The sequence below is a fragment of the Ascaphus truei genome, chromosome 3, assembly GCF_040206685.1.
Source record: "Ascaphus truei isolate aAscTru1 chromosome 3, aAscTru1.hap1, whole genome shotgun sequence".
In the NCBI taxonomy this organism is placed as follows: domain Eukaryota; kingdom Metazoa; phylum Chordata; class Amphibia; order Anura; family Ascaphidae; genus Ascaphus; species Ascaphus truei.
The window spans coordinates 111,624,896-111,644,003 of record NC_134485.1 but is presented as its reverse complement, the minus strand read 5'-3'; the positions used below and the strand labels follow the sequence as shown (position 1 = coordinate 111,644,003).

Genomic DNA, 19,108 nt, shown 5'->3' with positions numbered 1-19,108 from the left:
ACTTATTTAAATATATATTTTCTTAAATGTGAAATTGTAGTTCTGTACCATCACACACAAATATCCTACTCTAACCTTGCATGAGTACATAATACACAGAGACTACATACATGAATTAGAAGTTGTAGGTTATGTATCTCTCACACAATGAAAGAAAATTAAGTGTCCAAGTGTTATACTAAGGTTTAAATTGAATGGCAACATATGTCACTGGAACCATTTTCCCTAAATAGAAAAAGGAAGGAAGGTAGAAAGAAGGAAAAAGAAAGGAAGGGAGAGAAACCAATTAAAATGCCAAATTATTTGTACAAATTCTTACCTCTAGGACTTCAGTGACAAGAGCTCCAACTCCTGTGTAGTAAAATGGAAATAGAAGAGCAGGGAGCGGAAACAATATCAAAATGCCTACAATCCCAAGAATGAAATTGTGCCAGACCCCTGCAAAATAAGTCATAGAAAAATAAATCACAATAATAAATGTCAATGTAAGATAAACAGCTCAACAAAACAGGGGCGGTTCTTATAAACACAGGCGATAGCTATTGTACATATACTTTAACAAATGTTCTCAATGGGATGGAAACCACTGAGGTTTCCCCAATTTATTCTGTCAACATCTTTACAGGTAATGTTCCCGGTAAAAAGGGATTTCAATTTTCAGTCATTTGTGGGGAAAAACTACAAACAAAGATACCGGGGTTGCCAATAAAAAGTGGTGATATCGTCTTCCAATGACATTGCGGCTTTCTCTTGGCCACTGGAGCGAGCCCTAAACTCGGTGGCTATTTTCTGTAATGTATTCAGTATTCTTGCTAGGTAGACAAATCCCTTTGACGCTTGGGATTGGGGGGTCCCTCGCAGGTTGGGGATGACGCCAGTGGTGGGATTCTGCCGGTTCGTGCGAACCCGTTACTTAAATTTCACAAGTTCGCCAAACCGGTGCTTAATTCTCTTACCTTAATTCACGCGGCGGGCGGTGGCTGACAGCATCTCCCTGCAAATCCTCTCAATCGGGCACGGCATCAAGTGGCGCTGCGTTGCCATGCCAATGGGAACCCCATGTGACGTAACTGCATCTCGTGACGTCCGTTGCTATGACAATGAGACGCTACATGACGTCGCGTTGTCAAGGCAACGCTGCGCCATGTGGCGCCGCGCTGCCATTTTGAGAAGGGAAATAGATGCCGGAAGATGCTGTTAGACGCCGCCCAGGTAAGAACCGGTTGTTAATTTTTCAGTTAACAGTTTCAGTTCCTGGGACCCACTGGCTCAAGTGGAAAACCCCCCAAAATACACAGACCAGACTGCTGCTTTAAATGACCATACAATTAGAGATGGCTAAGGTTTTATGCATAGAAATACAGCAATTGTGTAATACTGTAGGTTGTGCATCTTCTTCTATTGAGGCTCCTACCTATTGATCTTTTCCCTTCCTGTCCACATTATACACAGTCATTTATCAGAAGTACTGATATTCCATAATCCGACGCACAATGGTCTATTTAAGAGGTTAACGGTGTTGATCAAGAGATTGATCAGAAACATAATTTAAAATCCCCATACTAGAGTGGCTGATATGAATAGATATTGTCGTAAATAAAATATCGATTTAATTGACTGATGTGTCTATATATTCATATCATAACATCCGCAAAAAACCCTATCTGGCTGCGACTCTCTAATTGTAGAATTGAATACATATATTGTATGTGTTCAAACACAGGTCAGTTTGATATAATGATAGTACATCTGAAAGTAACAGAATACATGTATTCACTATCAATTTATATCTAGGAGCATAGTTGTGCTGAGAGGTAGTATATGTCCATACAATGATCCTCTATATAGGTGGAATCAGCAAATAAGGTGACCAAAAGTCAAAGGGTAAAGGTATCTGTGTTTTTAACTATGTAGAAGTAATAAAGTTTTATTATTTTTGATTTCCTCGGTGATTCTGGGATACTTACCAGATTTACAGTATTTCACTGTAGGACCATTAGTGTCCATTAGTAAATTATGTATGACTTTAGAGTGCTGTATATAAGGGAATTTCTTTCTGATCAATCTCTTGATCAACACCGTTAATATCGTATTAATACCCTGTAAGCACCGGTCACTTACCTTTGAATAAATATATATGGTGATTGCGGTCTCACTCACATATCTATTTAAGAGGTCCAATCCAAGACGGAATTTTTTTAAACGTGTGTGTATTAATTAATATGTGTGCATATATATATATATACACTCACACACACTCACACTTAAAGCAGGGGTCACCGGAGCAGAACCCCGTTAATTTCAGCTCAAGGGGACCCCCTACTTCCGGATATACTTACCTCCAAAGTAGGTGCCGGTAGCTACTCCGGCTCAGCAAGCAGGGCTTTAACGTTTGAAGCTTCTGCGTCATATGGGCCAATAGGAAGCCGCGCTGATGAGGTCACGCCTTCCTATTGGCCCACAGATCGGGAAATATCTGAAGAGAGGACATATTGTAAACCCTGGTAGCCGAGTAGAGTGGCTACCGGCACCTAATTCGTAGGTAAGTATCTCCAGAAGCAGGGGGTTCCTGGATCTGAAATTAACGTGGTTCTGCTCCGGAGACCCCCTGCTTCAACCCTGTAAATAAATAAAAATGTAATTCGCAAAAAAAAATTCCGCCTCGGATTGCCTCTTTAAATAACATCATATGCATGTATATTACTTTACAGACATTTAAAAATACTTTTAAAGAAAAACAAAAAATAAATAAAAAAAAGCAGCAATAAGGAGTTTCATTTATTTAAAAAAAATTATTATTACAGGATTGAAGCAGGGGGTCTTGATAGCGGAACCCCATTAATTTCAGCTCCGATGATCCCCTGCTTCCAGAGATACTTCCCTCCATAGGGGATGCTGGTATCTCCAGGTCACGCGGGCCAATAGGAAGCCTCACCAGATTACGTCACGCCTTCCTATTGGCCCGCGTGACACAGGACATTTTAAAGTGCCCAGATACTGGCACCCCCTATATAGAAGTATCTCCGGAAGCAGGGGGCCCCCAGAGCTGAAATGAATAAAGTTCAGCTCCAGAGACCCCCTGCTTCAATCCTGTAAAAAATAATAATAATAATAAAAAAATAAAACAATAAATGAAACGTGTATTGCTGCTTTAAGCAAATCTCACAGATTTTTTTACAATTCCATAGAAGACTGAAGGAGACACACAGCTTCAAATGCAAAAAAACTGCTGGGGATTTTAATTACAGTACATGTTAAGAAGAGCACGACAATTAACAATCCGGGGGAAGAGCCCCTCGTCAAAAAATATGTTGCCCACAATGCCCATTAATTGGTGTGCTCTTCTTAAAATGTAATTATAATCACCAGCAGATTTTTTTGCACTTGAAGCTACAGTCGAAGCAGTTGGAACAAAGGGACTGATAGGGGCTGAGAACCAGTTAATGGTTTATTCTCTTGAAGAAAGGAATGCTATTACTACATATATTTTTCAATATAGATCATTTTGTCCTTACAAATCTGAAAATACACATGCAATCAAAAAGCAGCAAAAGCATTAGTTTTTCCGACAAAAATAAAATAAAAAATGGATACTATTTTTTGGGAAACCCCAATGTTAAAGAAATCATAGGCCAGTATTTATTGTCATTAGTAGAAAGAAACCATAAGGCTTACTTAAAAAGAGACATTATAAACATGTATTGTTTTGTCTTTATCACAGTCTGAAAACCAAACACAGTGAAAAGCAGAGTGTGCATGCCATCTTGTGGACATAGTGTACCTGAAATTTTGCACGACTGAAATCAGACAAACATGCAGACTAAAGAAGTAAAGTTTAATAATAAAAAAAAAACACAGCTTCTAGGCGCAGATCCACAACTCTCCATTAAGTGACTTAACATGACGTTAACCTAACTTAACATTATGTTATTATCCTTTGAAGATACACTGTCAGGCTTAACGTGATGTTGTTACACATATAAAGAAACCTGTGGCACTCAGGAAAAAAAGCCAACAATTATTGTTGGACCTGAAACCCTTGGACTTTACCCTAAGAGGATTCTGGGTAAGAAGGAGTAGTGTGTTTTGTTTGAGTACTTGGCCAGTGTGAACCAGCAAGGGACGAGTTTCAAGGCTAGGAGGCAAGACGGAAGAGCAATTGCAACAGTACCCATTATCTGTACAAATGGCCTTGCCAAAGACTCCTAAATAGCTCATCCCACACATACAGGCCCAGGAAAATAAGAACAAAGACGAGACAGTTACAGAGAAAGTTGCAGAAGATAAGAAGAGCGAGAGCATGCGCAGAGAATGCTAGCACGTAAAAATGCTGTAGTGTGACAGCTTTTAGAAAGCTATAAAGATTACAACCCTTAATAAGATTCTGTTGTCGAAGAACCAAGGTGCATGTCCATCACACGAAGACAGAGCTGTATTACTATATTTATCTTAATTGCTTGCCGAGGCTTAAATAAAACTAAATCTACTTTGTGAAACATCTGTGTCAGACTCCACTTCCTTCAGTTATTAACCACAAATGCAAAAATATGTATTATGCAGAGTGGTGAACACAACGACAGAGGCCCCACGTTTTGGGTCAGGCCTTCGTCAGGTGGAGGTGGCATTTCGGTTTACCCCTCTACCTGTTCTCGTAGCGGATTCTTTTTATCGTCTTCTACAGAACAGGAGTGCCCACCATTGTTTTATTTAATTTATTTTTATATATGAACGTGAAGTCATGTTTTCTCCCGTAAAGAACATTAACGCTAACGAATGTTAGTGATGAAATGCAAATGAGGTGTTATCATAACATTGCATATCTACTAAACGTTCGTTAAGGTTAATACAGGGACATGACGTTACATTAGTTAGGTTTGTACAATAAACTTTATGTTGCTCACATCCAGGAGGGCTTTTACATGTTTGGATGGTGTAATGCTACAGTTAGTCATGAGTTAAGTAACACAGCATTGTAGTGTTTAGCCTTAAACAGTACTTGCTTGTACTGTTTAAGAGAAATAACTGAGGTAAAGATCTTGGAAATAGCAGTTCTAACCAGTGTTTCTATTTTCAGATTTCCTGGTCCAAAACTTACTTAAAAGACGATGAGAAGTCGATTTAATATCAGTTTGAACTTATAGGAGGACAAGAGACGCCTCTGTGCGATTTCCTGCTTTCTATCGGTCGTTAGGTAATAAACCTTCTGCAGTCAGTGTGCGAGTGTGTGTGTTACACATGGTGTGTGCAGTTAGTGTCAGAAAACCTCGGAGAAAAGGTGGGGGGGGGGTGAGGCGCGAGCAGGGAGGCACAGACAAAAGTTTGCACAACTCTGCTACAATCTAACAGAGTACAATAGGGGGAAGAGTGAGTGAAATGTGGGGGGAGGGAAGAGCGGATGAAATGGGGAGGGCGGCAACAAGGGGCAGCAGGGGACAAGAAAGTGACAAGAGGGGAGTGAGCAGTGAGGGACAAGGGGGGGGTAGAGTCTGGATCGTAGTAGAGCTAAGACTTACTTAACATCACATTATTGTAGGATAACAACGGCGTGCTACAAGAACGTAAAGTTAACCCTATGCTAACAAGATGGCTTTTTTTGTATACAATTAGCTTTGAAAATACACAACCTCAGGAAAAATAGCGCCATTCATAACAAAATCATATTCCTTTAATACAACCCCTGCCCTGCTGTTACTAAATGGTCCCCCTCACAGGCAGCACTATAAATGACATCACAAGAAGTAACAGTTGGACAGCAGAGAGATGCAGAACACGGACCATCGCTGTACACAGCGGAAAACCACAAATCCCACTACTTAGCATGATTTAGCTGCAAATAAAAATACCGCTTGTGGGTACATTTGCATGTCTCACACAGGTCTGCAACGCAGCCTTGCCCCATTATCTCTTGGCATACAATGCTTCCACCGGAGCCAGGGATTCTGGGAAATGCCATGCAAATGAGCACTCTCAGTGTGTGATTTAGCTGGAATGTTTTGTTGATACTTAGGCATTCATTGATATACACTTTGCGGCACACAAAAGGTAGCAGGTTACATAAAAACATTGAAATGCACGTTTGTTTTGTTTTCTAATTGGCATGTATCCCGCCTTTTACGCTTTTGCCGACCCTGGTAGTGAAAGCGTTAAGAAGGAGAATTCTCTATACTTCGTTTTCTACTTTTTTGCCCCCAGGTAAAAGTTTTGTCATCCCCATATATACCCGACCTCCAACCTTTACTCTTCAACCTCTTATGGAAAGCTTTCCTTAGCAGGTGTGCTCTTATGGCAAATAACATACGGCAAAGAATACAAACTTGTGCGTGCATTGATACTGTGTCTGCCACAGGTGCCCCAATCCTGCACCTCACAATGATTAAACCGCAGACAAAGCTGCCGGTTAATATGTGTCTCAATTGTAACTTCCTATCCATTTTAACCATGGATATGCAATCACTGTTAGATTCCAAATTCAGAATGAGTTAGATCCGCAATGCAGAATGAACTAAGGCTAAGGTCCCGCTTGCGTCCTGGCGGCGCGTGCACGGCGTTTCACCGCGATCTGTAGGCAGCTTTTTTAGGTGCGGGGTGGGCGTGGCCATGTCGCACATTTTATGTTCCAAGTGAAGAATCCGCTTACCATCAGTGTGTGTGTGTATGTGTGAGATATGTTGTGTGTGTTGGGCACTTGAGAAAGGATCCACCTCCCTCCCCTGTTCATGCCAGGCTGCCGGTGATCTCCCCTCTTCATTGGCTCCCTGGCGCACCATGTGACGCGTCGCCGCACGGGAACACAATCCATTTGTATCCCCTGCTGGCTGACGCGTCACAGTATGCAGTGAGCCAGGAAGCGAGGAGTTCCTGCTAGGGAGGAGGTACGGGGCCGGCGAGAGGCACGCGCGCCGCTGGCTGCAGCGGGGACCTAGCCTAAAACAGTCCTGAACACGATTTCTGATTCTGTACTTCCTTCACACCAGCAGTGCTGTATACACAAGAAGTGTAAGCAAGTTGGCAAAGGTTATGAGAAAACATTCAGTTACAGTATAGAGAGCTGAAGGTGACACACGCATGAGATGCAATGCAGAGGAAAAAATCCTGTGCCTTTTATTGGATTGTCCCTTATCCCATGATTTGTTAAAAGATCTGGGCATTACATGTACGACTGTCACCTGCTTGTATTTCCCATACACCTCTTTAATGTAATTATACGTTACCGTTCCAAGGATTGGTAAACAAGAGACAGCATCCAATGTTGAAAATCAAAGTGTATAAGTGAAAGCAAAAATACATCCAGAAACCCAACGTTTCGGTCCTACAGAATGTAAGGAACACACAAAAGAAGCACTGTATCTAGGACTGTTTGTGACATTCTCTTACACACCAGAAACCACTGTCGCAGGGTGATACACAGTGAATCACACTAGAACAATAGGGAAAAAGAGATGATGAAAAGGAGGATATAAATCCTTCTACTCGAGCATCATTTGTTTATGCAATGATTTAGCAGTCTGGCTCTAAATCCACAACCTCAACCTGTAATACATCATGTTAGTTGCTATGCTCTTCAAAATCTGCAATCAGTGCCGATTGTTTACTTTAGTATCTCTCATTTTTCCATTTCCAAAGCTGTTTTTATTTTTTCAATCTGATGCTGAGTTCGGGTGATGTGCTAAGCATTCGAAATAAGTGCCCGGAGGGGAAAATGAAGCTCCCTCCAGAGCCCATTGCCATACATAGGGATGTATATCACCTGTAACATAATATCCACATAGTCATGTATATCACCTGTCATATAATATTCATAAAGGGTTTTAAAGGTTACCATGGTAACCGCAGGTGCTGGAGAAAACCATGTTGTAACATGACATGCTCAGTGAGCAAGATACTAACATTATACCAGTTAAACTTCTAAAAGGGTTCTGGTTTTGCAGTCTCTCTTTCTTAACGCATGCTTCACTGCTGAATCCTTTAGTTCGCAGTTTTAAAGATGTACAGATACGCATTTTGTGTCGGATGCGATTTTTCTCTATGAAAAAGAAGTTATTGAAGGCTTGAAATGTATAGAGATACTTAGAACCATTATACAATGCCGTATGTTTTTTTTCTTTTCTTCAAAGACTTTTATACTACAGGCAAATAAGGAAGAAAACCCCAAAACACACCACATATGCAAATAAACCCCCCCAAAACGTTACATTTAATTACATCATAATAGGGCAACGGTTCAGCTTCCATGGGAACCGAAATCAGGTCTAGAAGCCAAAACGTTGGTTTGCTGTGGTGTGTGGAATTTCTGTGATATAGTTTGCTTTAACTGTGCATGAGATCTTCTATTGGACCTGAACTAGAAGTGCCTCTGATATCCCCACTTTGAGCCAGCTCTCCACCCTCCCCCACACATCGAAGGCATCGCCAGTACATTTAGGGAACAGCTTCTGCAAGACAACTTGAAGGAGGACCTACATTATTTACCTGCACAAAATATTCGCAGTTGTTGGACTGGAGAAACCAGCTGCAAGTGAGTGGTGAACAGATCAACAAATGCACCAGGGTACACAGTGAAGATAAAAATCCCAAAGCCATTAAACCGTACTTGTTCTCTATGAGGAAAGAAAATAAAAAGGCATCCTAATATTAAAAAAATAGTGACAGAAGGTGCAGAATACGGATATAGATTCAGAACATAAATCTCTGGTCCTTTTACTTAATGTTGTCTTCAAATAAGACTTTATTGCTTTCTATATGGATTCTACCCTTTATTTTTATGTCATCACGCTCTACTGATTAAATGTGCATTTCATTTTTTTTTTTTAATAAACTAAATGTAAATAATAAATTGAACACTTCTAAAAATAAATAAATGTATACAGCAAGTATTTGTCAATTGTCTTATTTATTATAGCTTCAACGTCATTAGAAACAGTAATAGAATTAAGTAGGAGTACAATGAGAAGTCTTTTGCCCTTGGAATGCCTGTAATTCTTTGATCTGCAATGTGTTTCAGGCCCCAGTGGCTACAAAGAGTTTAATAATAGAATATCAGTCATCAATATTTAAGCATGTGACACGTGCATTATTATCTGGTGGCTTCTGTGTTATATTGTGTGCATGCAAAGCTCCGCCTCAACGTTGTCAGACGTGAAAAGAGCAAGATCACATTACCTTATTGCTGCCACTCCATGTCCAACTTCATGTATGACACCACTTATGAGGATAGCCGAGAAGAAATATGTCAGCTGGCTGATGGGCAGATTTACACCAGGCACCTGTTTGAGTAGACATGACAACAACACATTACACGGGCCATAAGGGACACCGCAAAAGACACAGTATACTGGACAGCTGCAATGAAGAATCAAACCTCTGCTGTTAGGCCAGACTGCATCCATTTCCCTGTAACGCTTTAACCACTTGCAAAGCAACTTGTAGGCCGGTCTGGCAGAAAAAGGTGTTCGGAATCCCTGGTAATAGGACGAGCAGTTTTATCTAAACAAAATGACTGGTTCCATTTCCAGAAGCACTTAAAGATTTCAACATACTGTAGGACCAAATTGATGTGTTTAAACAAAAAGGTTAATTCCTGGTTGCATTTTGTTGTTGCTGATTTTAATATATTGTATGCAGCATTTGATTACCTTTAAGACTGTAGTTCAAGCAATATCCTACATGTGTTTTTTTTTTTTTTAATAAATCAGGTCTGTACTATGAGAAAATACTTGTAGCTTTTTTTAAAACAATTTGTAAAGACATTTTTAATATATTCTAATGTAACATGCATTTTTGTTTCTATAGCAACCATTTACAAAGTCACATCCCCTTCCTCTTCTTAGGCCTGGGACATAGTTGTTCTAGCAGTGCGGAGGCGCGCTGAGGCTCCTTTCCCTGGCCTTACACAGCCCGCCGTCCGTGGGCGTGTCGAGGGCGGGCCAGTGACGTCATGGAGCTGGTTCGCCCTCATTGGGCGAACCGCTCACGTGACCGACCCTGCGCTCTGGCAAGCGGGGAAATTTCAAAACTCCGTCAGACACACGCTTCCCCAAGCGTGCCGACGCGTGCGCGAGCCCCTGCTAAAGCCGCTCTAATTGCGGCTGCAGGGGCTCAGTGCCGAGCAGCAGCATGGCTCAGCACGGGTCAGCGCATAAGCGCTGACCATGAGCGAGGCCTTAGACAGACTCTGGCACACCCCTTTTGCCCTCTCTCTAGCAGTGCACCAATTGTATCTAGTGCCTGCCTGGTCACATGATCTTCTCCACAGAACTTTACATCTTGGGTACTTTTCTGTACTTTTCTGTAGCACCGACAGTAATTTAGTGAACCCCGAGCCGAATCTTCGCCGATCGATCACAGGAAAATGGATCGATCGGCAACTTAGCTAATCACTTGTCAGTGTGCAGATTATATTGATGCACATATTGAATGGAAATTTATAAATAAAAAAAATACAATTTTAAAAGGCAGCCTAAACGGCTGCTTTAAGGAAAAGAAATTGCCAAAGCTGTGTCTTCTATCAAATATAGAAAATTTTTGATTTACTTACCTGCGTGCTGTCCCTTGATGTCGTGTTGCAACCGGTATCGTATGGTCTGTTATTGCTTTATGGGATAAGCACCAAAACTTATTTACTTGCATATGGTGTGCCGGCTGTGCATTGGATTATATATATATATATATATATATATATATATATATATATATATATATATATATATATATATAGTTATAACGCGGTTTTCACGTGGCTCCCGGTTATTAAAAAATTTTTTTTTTTTTGCACACTGCTCACTGCGCACACTCCCCACTGCGCACACTCCCCACTGCGCACACTCCCCACTGTGCACACTCCCACTGCACACACCAGACACTCCCAGCACTCACTGCACACACTCTCACTGCACACACTCTCACTGCACACACTCTCACTGCACACTCTCACAGCACTCAGCTCTCACAGCACTCAGCTCTCACAGCACTCAGCTCTCACAGCACTCAGCTCTCACAGCACTCAGCTCTCTCAGCACTCAGCTCTCTCAGCACTCAGCTCTCTCAGCACTCAGCTCTCTCAGCACTCAGCTCTCTCAGCACTCAGCTCTCTCAGCACTCAGCTCTCACAGCACTCAGCTGTCACAACACTCAGCTGTCACAGCACTCAGCTCTCACAGCACTCAGCTCTCACAGCACTCAGCTCTCACAATACACTCACATGTCAGCAGCCCACCCCTCCCCTCACATGTCAGCAGCCCACCCCCCCTCACATGTCAGCAGCCCACCCCCCTCACATGTCAGCAGCCCACCCCCCCCTCACATGTCAGCAGCCCACCCCCCCCTCACATGTCAGCAGCCCACCCCCCTCACATGTCAGCAGCCCACCCCCCCTCACATGTCAGTAGCCCACCCCCCTCATGTCAGCAGCCCACCCCCCCTCACATGTCAGCAGCCCACCCCCCACCAGCCCGTTTTTAACACCCCCCCCCCCCCCACCAGCCCGTTTTTCACACACACACACACACACACACACACACACACACACACACACACACACACACACACACACACACACACCTCCCCCCCCCTACCTTAGATCTCCGGAAGAAAAAAAAACACACGGCTGCCGGGGGCTGGGAGGGAGAGGGTGGGGGCTGGGAGGTGAGAGGGAGGGGGCTGGGAGGGAGGGGGCTGGGAGGGAGGGAGGAGAGATGAATCGCCGCCGTTTTTTTAAACTCTTTTAACCCCGAGGACCGCGCTATAACGAGGTTTACCTGTATATATATTTATTTATTTAATGTAAATGGGTGTAATCTGGGTAAATCAGACATCTTCAAGTATCTTGAAATAATGTTTTAAAGTTAGTTTGTAAACATGAGCAGAGACTTAAGAAGCGTTTCTCTGGTTGCTCCCTTTTGTGCAATGTCCTTACGTTTTTAACAAGTGTATGCACAGGCAGAACCCTCCTCTCTAATCCCTCTCTGGTAAGGACAGGTTAGGATAATGGCAGAGGAAACATTTGGTGGACAAACACTCCCCAATCAGTGGCCACGATGAAAAGTAAAACTAGCTCGATTTCCAAACAATCAAGGGAAATCTGTGCTGCAAGCATAGTTCTGGAAGACAAATTAGATTATTAAGTGGTTTATAATATGTTATTTTTCTGGCTTTTAAACATAAAGAAACGTGTATGTCCATAAATCTGAGCACCTTATCACTAGGGTGGTGCAAAAGAAGATTGCATTTTTAACCATACCTCAGTACTTTTTAACATTTTAAAAAGGGCAGTTAAATTTGGCGAACATGTGTAACTGGTCCCGTAGAATGATTCAAATTATCCTAACAGTAACTGCTTTACTGATCTTGTGAGCTTTTTGTTGGGAGCACTGGATTTAAGCACATCAGCAGCTACTTATATTTATATTTTTGACCAATGATTGTTTCAGAATTACTCTGCAAACAAAATAGAGTAAAGCAAACAAGTTACCTGGGAGAACTGGAAAAATTGTTTGCACCAAATGACATTAGATAAAAAATTATCCAAATAATAATTTTTATTTTTTTCAAATCCAAGTATTTGTTTACCATGGAAAAGTACAAAGTTAAAAAAGAAGAAGTAAAAATTCTTAGACTTGCCAATTTTTTAAAATCAGTTACATTTAACCTAATAAACATGCCATTGTCCTTAGCTGCTAAACACAAATAGGGTAGAGGCACTCAGCTGAGAGCATAGGGATTCTCGCTCATCCGTCTTCATCATTACAGGGGATTTGCCAGGACTTCTATTAATGTGAGTGCCTTTACCGTTGTTATTTTTCACACAAGTCCAGAAGTCCGCCAGCAAAAAATCAGATTACTCTCCGAAGCAAGTAAGAATGTGGACTTCTATAAGAATCTCAGCAAGACAACATAAATTGAATAGACCTAGAATACAAAGACTATGTCTACCATGGCCATCATGGAGCAATTAATTTCAACCCGTCAAATAAAATCAATAGGAGAGTGATGGTGGGATGGAGTTCATTTGAAAGAAACAAGACCATCATGCAAAGAAACCTTCCACTGTGCATCAAGAGGAAAGTGTTAGACCGTGGATGTGAAACTTGGATCCTAAATGCAAAGAAGCTTCAGACAACTCAAACAAGAATCGAGAGATGATATGCTGGGTATTACCCAAAGAATAAAAAGAAAAAATGGGTTCGAAAGCAACAAAAGTCTTTATATATATATATATATATATATATATCTCCACATATACACTCATATTATAAAAAATATTGTTGTTGACAGACAATCATGCTATGTTTCCTTCCAGAGCTCAAGGCTGAAGAAAATAAAGCTTTGCCTTTCATGTCACCTTGAGCCGGCGTGAATGATCAAAATACCATTAGAATTGCTCAGGTTATGCTCCCCTCACCCCTAGACATTTGAGGAATAAAGCCAGAAGTGATGCCTGCTTTAATATATTTACCAAATACTGGGACTTTCAGATTGGAAAAAAAAAAAAAAACTTTTAGTTTGAAGTATGTGTATTAATTTTCCTTTTCAAATAAAATCACGTTGAGTGTCATTACCATTATTTGCCACAAAAAGAACAGTGGCTTGTGCAGTCATACAGAAGGTGGAAAGATCAGGAACGGTGTACATTTTACTTTTACATTTGAATCTTAAAGCTGCAGTTCAAGCTGCCGTTTAAAAATAAAAATTCCAATTCAATATGTGCATCAATACAATCTACACACTGACAAGTGATTAGCTAAGTTGCTGATCGATCCGTTCTCCTGTGATCGATCGGCGAAGATTCGGCTTGAGGGTTCACTAAATTCCTGTCAGTGCAGCAAAAGAGGACCAAAGATGCAAAGTTCTGTGTGGAAGATCATGTGACCAGGCAGTCACTAAATACAATCGGTGCACTGCTAGAGAGAGGGCAAGGCTCAAAAAGGGGTGTGCCAGAGCCTGTTTCGGAAGAGGATATGACTTTGTAAATGGTTGCTTTAGAAACAAAAAAATGCTTGTCACATTATAATACATTCAAAATGTATTTATTTTTTTAAATGCTACAAGTATTTTCTCATACTGTAGTACAGAACTGATCACAAAAAAACATATGTAGGATATTGCTGGAACTGCAGCTTTAAACATTAGTCAATAGAAATATCTAAAAAAAGTTCAAATATATTCAATTGGAATTTTACATAATTCCATGTAAATTACTGCTTGACACAGAAAGATTTAACCACTAAATATTTTCCCTAAGCAAAAATAATGGTTAGGTATAGAGTACATATATTGTAAACTGAGGTAATACTTTTAAAGAATTTCGCTATTTTTCAAATGTAAAAGAAAACCGCTGGTTTAGAATACTGTTTAGACACAATACAGCAAGATAACCATAGCTGTTGATATTAGCCACAGCTTGCATATGTTGATTATTAACTTCACTTTAAAATCCTCAGATCTTTCTTCAAAATAAACTATTAATGTACAAACACTTTATCGGACACTTCGAAATGGCCATCACTGCGATTTCCTGACAGGAAAAACATGAACATGCCGTTTACCTCAGCCCTGACCACAGCACAATGCTATTGACGCCTTTTCTCATTTAAGTATAAGACCTTAGGTTAATTTGAAAGCATAAGACCACATAGGAATGATATGCATACACTGATATATATATATATATATATATATATATATGTAAATACAACTGTATGCTCATCTGCATGTCTTAGGCAGGTCTGCAACCCCGCCTTTCACCATTATCACCCAGCACACAGCACTTCCACTGCAGCAAGGGATTCTGGGAAATGACATGCAAATGAGCACAGTGCCACTTTTTGCTTCAAAAAACATTTTTAACATGGTTCCCTATAGGCTTAAGCTTGCTGCATGGTCACAGCTTTGAGCACAGCCAGGGTATATATATATATATTTGATTTCAGATTAACATAATTATTTAATCTAATAATTTAGAGTTTCAGAAGACAAAGCTTGCATGATAAGCACAAACAGATCAATGTCAAAAGGTAAACAAATATGATAAAGGGATATACGAGTGCGTAGCCACAGTATTGTGGCCATAAGCCATTAACTCACTAAAAGGCAAAATGACTAAGTAATTGCTTCCCTCTGATATTTATATAGGCTGCGCTGAATACATTTTTTTTGTTTTGCATGGATGCTGCCTTCCTTTCTGGATTTCCCTTGTCTTGATGAGAACATGTATGTTTTTATTCAGTGTTATTTCTTTTTAACATTGAATGGAGATCTAATGAAAAGTTTATAGTAGTTGCAATTATGTAAACATCACAAAAAAATAAAAAATCATAAAAGTGGAACCTTCCATTTTAGCTCCGGCTGAATATATATGTTGTGTTCCCGATTCCAAAACACATCTGAATCCCTTTGGAACAAAATGCAAAGCCCACCCAACCAACTTCAGGTCAACAAACAGTGTGATAATGATCCGGTCAGGTTTTGTGTTCTCATTTGATGGTTGGTTAGTAACTGTGGGATGGTAAAATATGATCTGCAGAAACACCTGTCTAGATCAGCGGTGCGCAATCTGTGGGGCGCGACCCCCAGGGGGGGCGCGAGACTGCCGACGGGGGGCGCGGGGTTTACAGAGGCCCCGCGCGCTTCCCGAAGGCACTTAAATTAAGTGCCGGGGGAGCTGCAGGGCCTCTGTAAACCATACTTACCCGTGGCTCCGGCGGCTTCCTCCCGGCGTCTCCATGGCAACGCGGCGTCAAAATGACGCTGCGAGGTCATGTGACGTCACGTTGCTATGGCAACGTGACGTCATTACACCGGTGCGAGGGTAAGTTGGGGTTGGGGGGGGGCGCGGGAGTGAGGGGACAGCCGGCAGGGGGGCGCAGGGAAAAAAGTTTGCGCCCCCCTGGTCTAGATCATCATCAGATTTCGGAGTTACTTGGCAGGTATGGAAAGTATTTGCCGAAAACATTTTTTAAAAGAAGAAAAAAGTGCTGACCACAACTTGCAGCATGCGATCGTTTTGGGATGCTGGAGAGTCTGCCATCATCTGATTTAGAGTCTGCATGAGTGTCTTCCCCAGAAGAATCATGGATCCAAACATCGCAATGATCCCAAACACCATGCCCAAGCTGAACCTGCAAAAAAGGCAAGGCAAAAACAATGTCACATATTTGGTTTCACCGTGTGTGGTATAACAAAGAATACCGTAGGTCTAATATTAAAAAAAAAAAAAAAACTATTTCTGTAGGACGTCTCGGTTGCCTGTTCAGAGTACAGATGTAGAGCATTCTGGATATCAGAGATCCTATGCAAAAAAACTCTATGTAAGAGGTTTCCATGGTAAACAAATGTTTTTCTACCATGAGATACCTTCCAGCGCTGGAAAACACCTTTTGGCCCAATGACACAATTTACCAAAGTTGACCCTGAAACATGCAGACTGCTGTGACAGTAATACTCTAGTGCTGCCTGAATCTGTTAAATTCACTTTTGTTATAGACGCTGTCTCCGTTCGTCTCTATGCTATCAGAGAAGCCGGGGTACCTTTCTGACACAAACTGCACAGAGGTAATTTTAAGGGTGAGGTTATTCTGTTGTTCAAAGTTCTAGTAGCCATACTGGACTTGGAGAAATGCAGATTTGTTCTAAACCTTTCAACGAATTACATTAGAATTGTGCAGATTAAAACTCTTGAAAGTTTTCTTCACGTCTACTGATATTATTCTGCAAATGTGTTACATTTAGTGCAATAAATTGGTGGCGTATTGCATGGGATCTTGAAAATATGCGTAACTCACTGTATATTCAAAGGTAAATTTCACACAAAAAATGTGTAGAAATTAATGTATTTTAATTAAAAAAAATAAAAGCCATCTCCATGTCCTGTGAGAAAGATATACACAGAAATCTTACCATATGTACAGGAATCTAGGCCTCCACCGTCCCCACTTATAGAAGAGGCGGTTGAAAAGAGTCGTTTGCCAACGGATGTGAAACGGTGAGATGCTCAACCCTCGTGAGGACAACCAGTCTTCATAAGATGTCTTGAATGACTTTGAGGACTAGAACACAACACACATTTAATTAAATCTTAACGGAATACACACGTCCCAGATCACATCACATCACACATTATGTGATTTTTTTTTTTAAACGTTTTTTGTCCACAAAGTTTTTTTGCGTGCAAGATATATTTTCTTATGGTTTTTGAAAGGGGAGTGGAATTATATTATTATAATATATTTAAAAGGACACTAAGAAATGTGTGTCCATAATGCCACTATAAAGAGGGATGACAGGTACTGTATGTGTCACACATGTCTTTGTAGGGCCTGAAATGTATGATGGTACAGGTCAGTGCCCGATAACTCTATACATGAAAATATGATGCATCTGTGCTCGATATCTCTAGACCTGAAAATGTAATGGGCATGTGCCCGATATCTCTTTATATAATATGAAAATGTAACATATCAAGATATAAAAAAAATGCAGAGTGTATCTCTAATGTAAATTGGAAGATGCGTACATATAAAAATATGACAGTTCTGTTTTTCTGTATTTCTTCAAAAATGCAGATGCTTTAAATTCAGCGACTTAATATTGTATCTTGGCTCCTATGTGGTGCCTACTCACTATGTGGCAGGTTATTTAGGTCACATTACAACTGTGGAAATCTGTTCTTTGGAGTATCAAGGAGTTGGTACCTCAGTAAAAAGAAAAAAAGGGACCATTGTGCAGATCGAAAATATATGTTTATATAAATTAAAGAGAGTAAGAAACGCACTCACATTTAGTGCAGTATAAAAAGGCATGTAACACAATAAGTGTAATGGTGCATGACGTCGCAATAATCTCACCGCCACCGCTTCCTCGTGTGTGGTTGGTACCGGTGCTGGGTCCCCAGCTGTGCCGACTGCTCACCTGGGCTCCCGGCGACTCTCCAGGCATCTCCTCTGTGCCTCTCCAGCTGATCCTAATGGTGCCCACCCCTGACGAAGCTTGTGGAAGCGAAATGTGTAGAGTGTTAGCCCCTCAGGCACTTTTAACAGCAAGACACGTTACCCAGCCGTAAATCCACAACCGGATGTATCGGGTCCTAGGGAGACGGTGCTGCAGCTGGATACCAACAGGTTCAGCTGGAGAGGCACAGAGGAGACGCCTGGAAGCCCAGGAGAATGGTCGGCACAGCTGGGGACCCAGCACCGGTACCAACCACACACGGTGAGGCGGTGGTGGTGAGATTATCGCGACATCAAGCACCATTACACTTATTGTGTTACATGCCTTTTTATACTACACTAAATGTGAGTGCGTCTCTTACTCTTTTTAATTTATAAAAACATATATTTTCGATCTGTGCAATGGTCCCTTTTTCTTTTTACTGAGGTAGCCACTCCTTGATACTCCAAAGAACAGGTTGTCAGGGTTGTGATGTGCCCTAAATAACCTGCCACATAGTGAGTAGGCACCACATAGGAGCCAAGATACAATATTAGGTCGCTGAATTTAAAGCATCTTCACTTAGTTGTGATCGCTTTCTTTCTTTTTGCATTTTCCCATGCGCCCCCTGGATTTTTGAAGAAATCATGAATCCGCAGGGACCAACGAGTCTCTACCATTGGGTTTGAGCAGTGAGTTGTAATCATATATATTTTTTTTTTTCACTGTGCACTTGTCACATGATTTATTTATAAAAGTAACAAATTATACACAAATATCACTGTAATATAATATTGTCACTTGAATATAACACGTCACGATTTGAATGTATAGGAGTGCCTAATTGTTTCACAGTATTGTTTACAAAGTTCTGTTTTTCTGACATAAGACTTTGACACAAATGTATATATTTACAGCGAAGCAAGAGGTTTCTCTATGTAACATGTGATAGGTTTGTGTCACTAATGTGTCTATTTATGAAGATGTGACAGGTCTGTATTCCTCGTGACAGATCTGTCTCAGCGATGTCCATACGAAGATGTGACTTGTCTGTGTCCCTGGGGTAGAGTGGATGTTACTTGCACTTCATGTACCTGCTGGTGGTAACAAGCTCCCGAATGTCTATATAAACACTCAAGGGACTCCTCTTCCCTCTGTGTATTATTCACTCTCACCGAGTCACGTTAGA

General features: G+C 41.1%; 1 protein-coding gene across 6 annotated transcripts in view; it reads right to left on the bottom strand.

The window, feature by feature from the left end:
- MBTPS2 (membrane bound transcription factor peptidase, site 2) overlaps positions 1-19,108 on the bottom strand; it is an 83,303-nt gene that overhangs the window by 36,959 nt on the left and 27,236 nt on the right. For all 6 annotated transcript variants that reach the window (XM_075589356.1, XM_075589359.1, XM_075589355.1 and 3 more), the window contains exons 3-7: positions 16,891-17,039; positions 15,974-16,112; positions 9,160-9,263; positions 8,470-8,597; positions 320-438 (exon numbers count right to left, since the gene is read on the bottom strand). In XM_075589356.1, the coding sequence (XP_075445471.1) occupies positions 320-438; positions 8,470-8,597; positions 9,160-9,263; positions 15,974-16,112; positions 16,891-17,039 (639 nt within the window). The remainder of the gene's footprint in view (positions 1-319; positions 439-8,469; positions 8,598-9,159; positions 9,264-15,973; positions 16,113-16,890; positions 17,040-19,108) is intronic.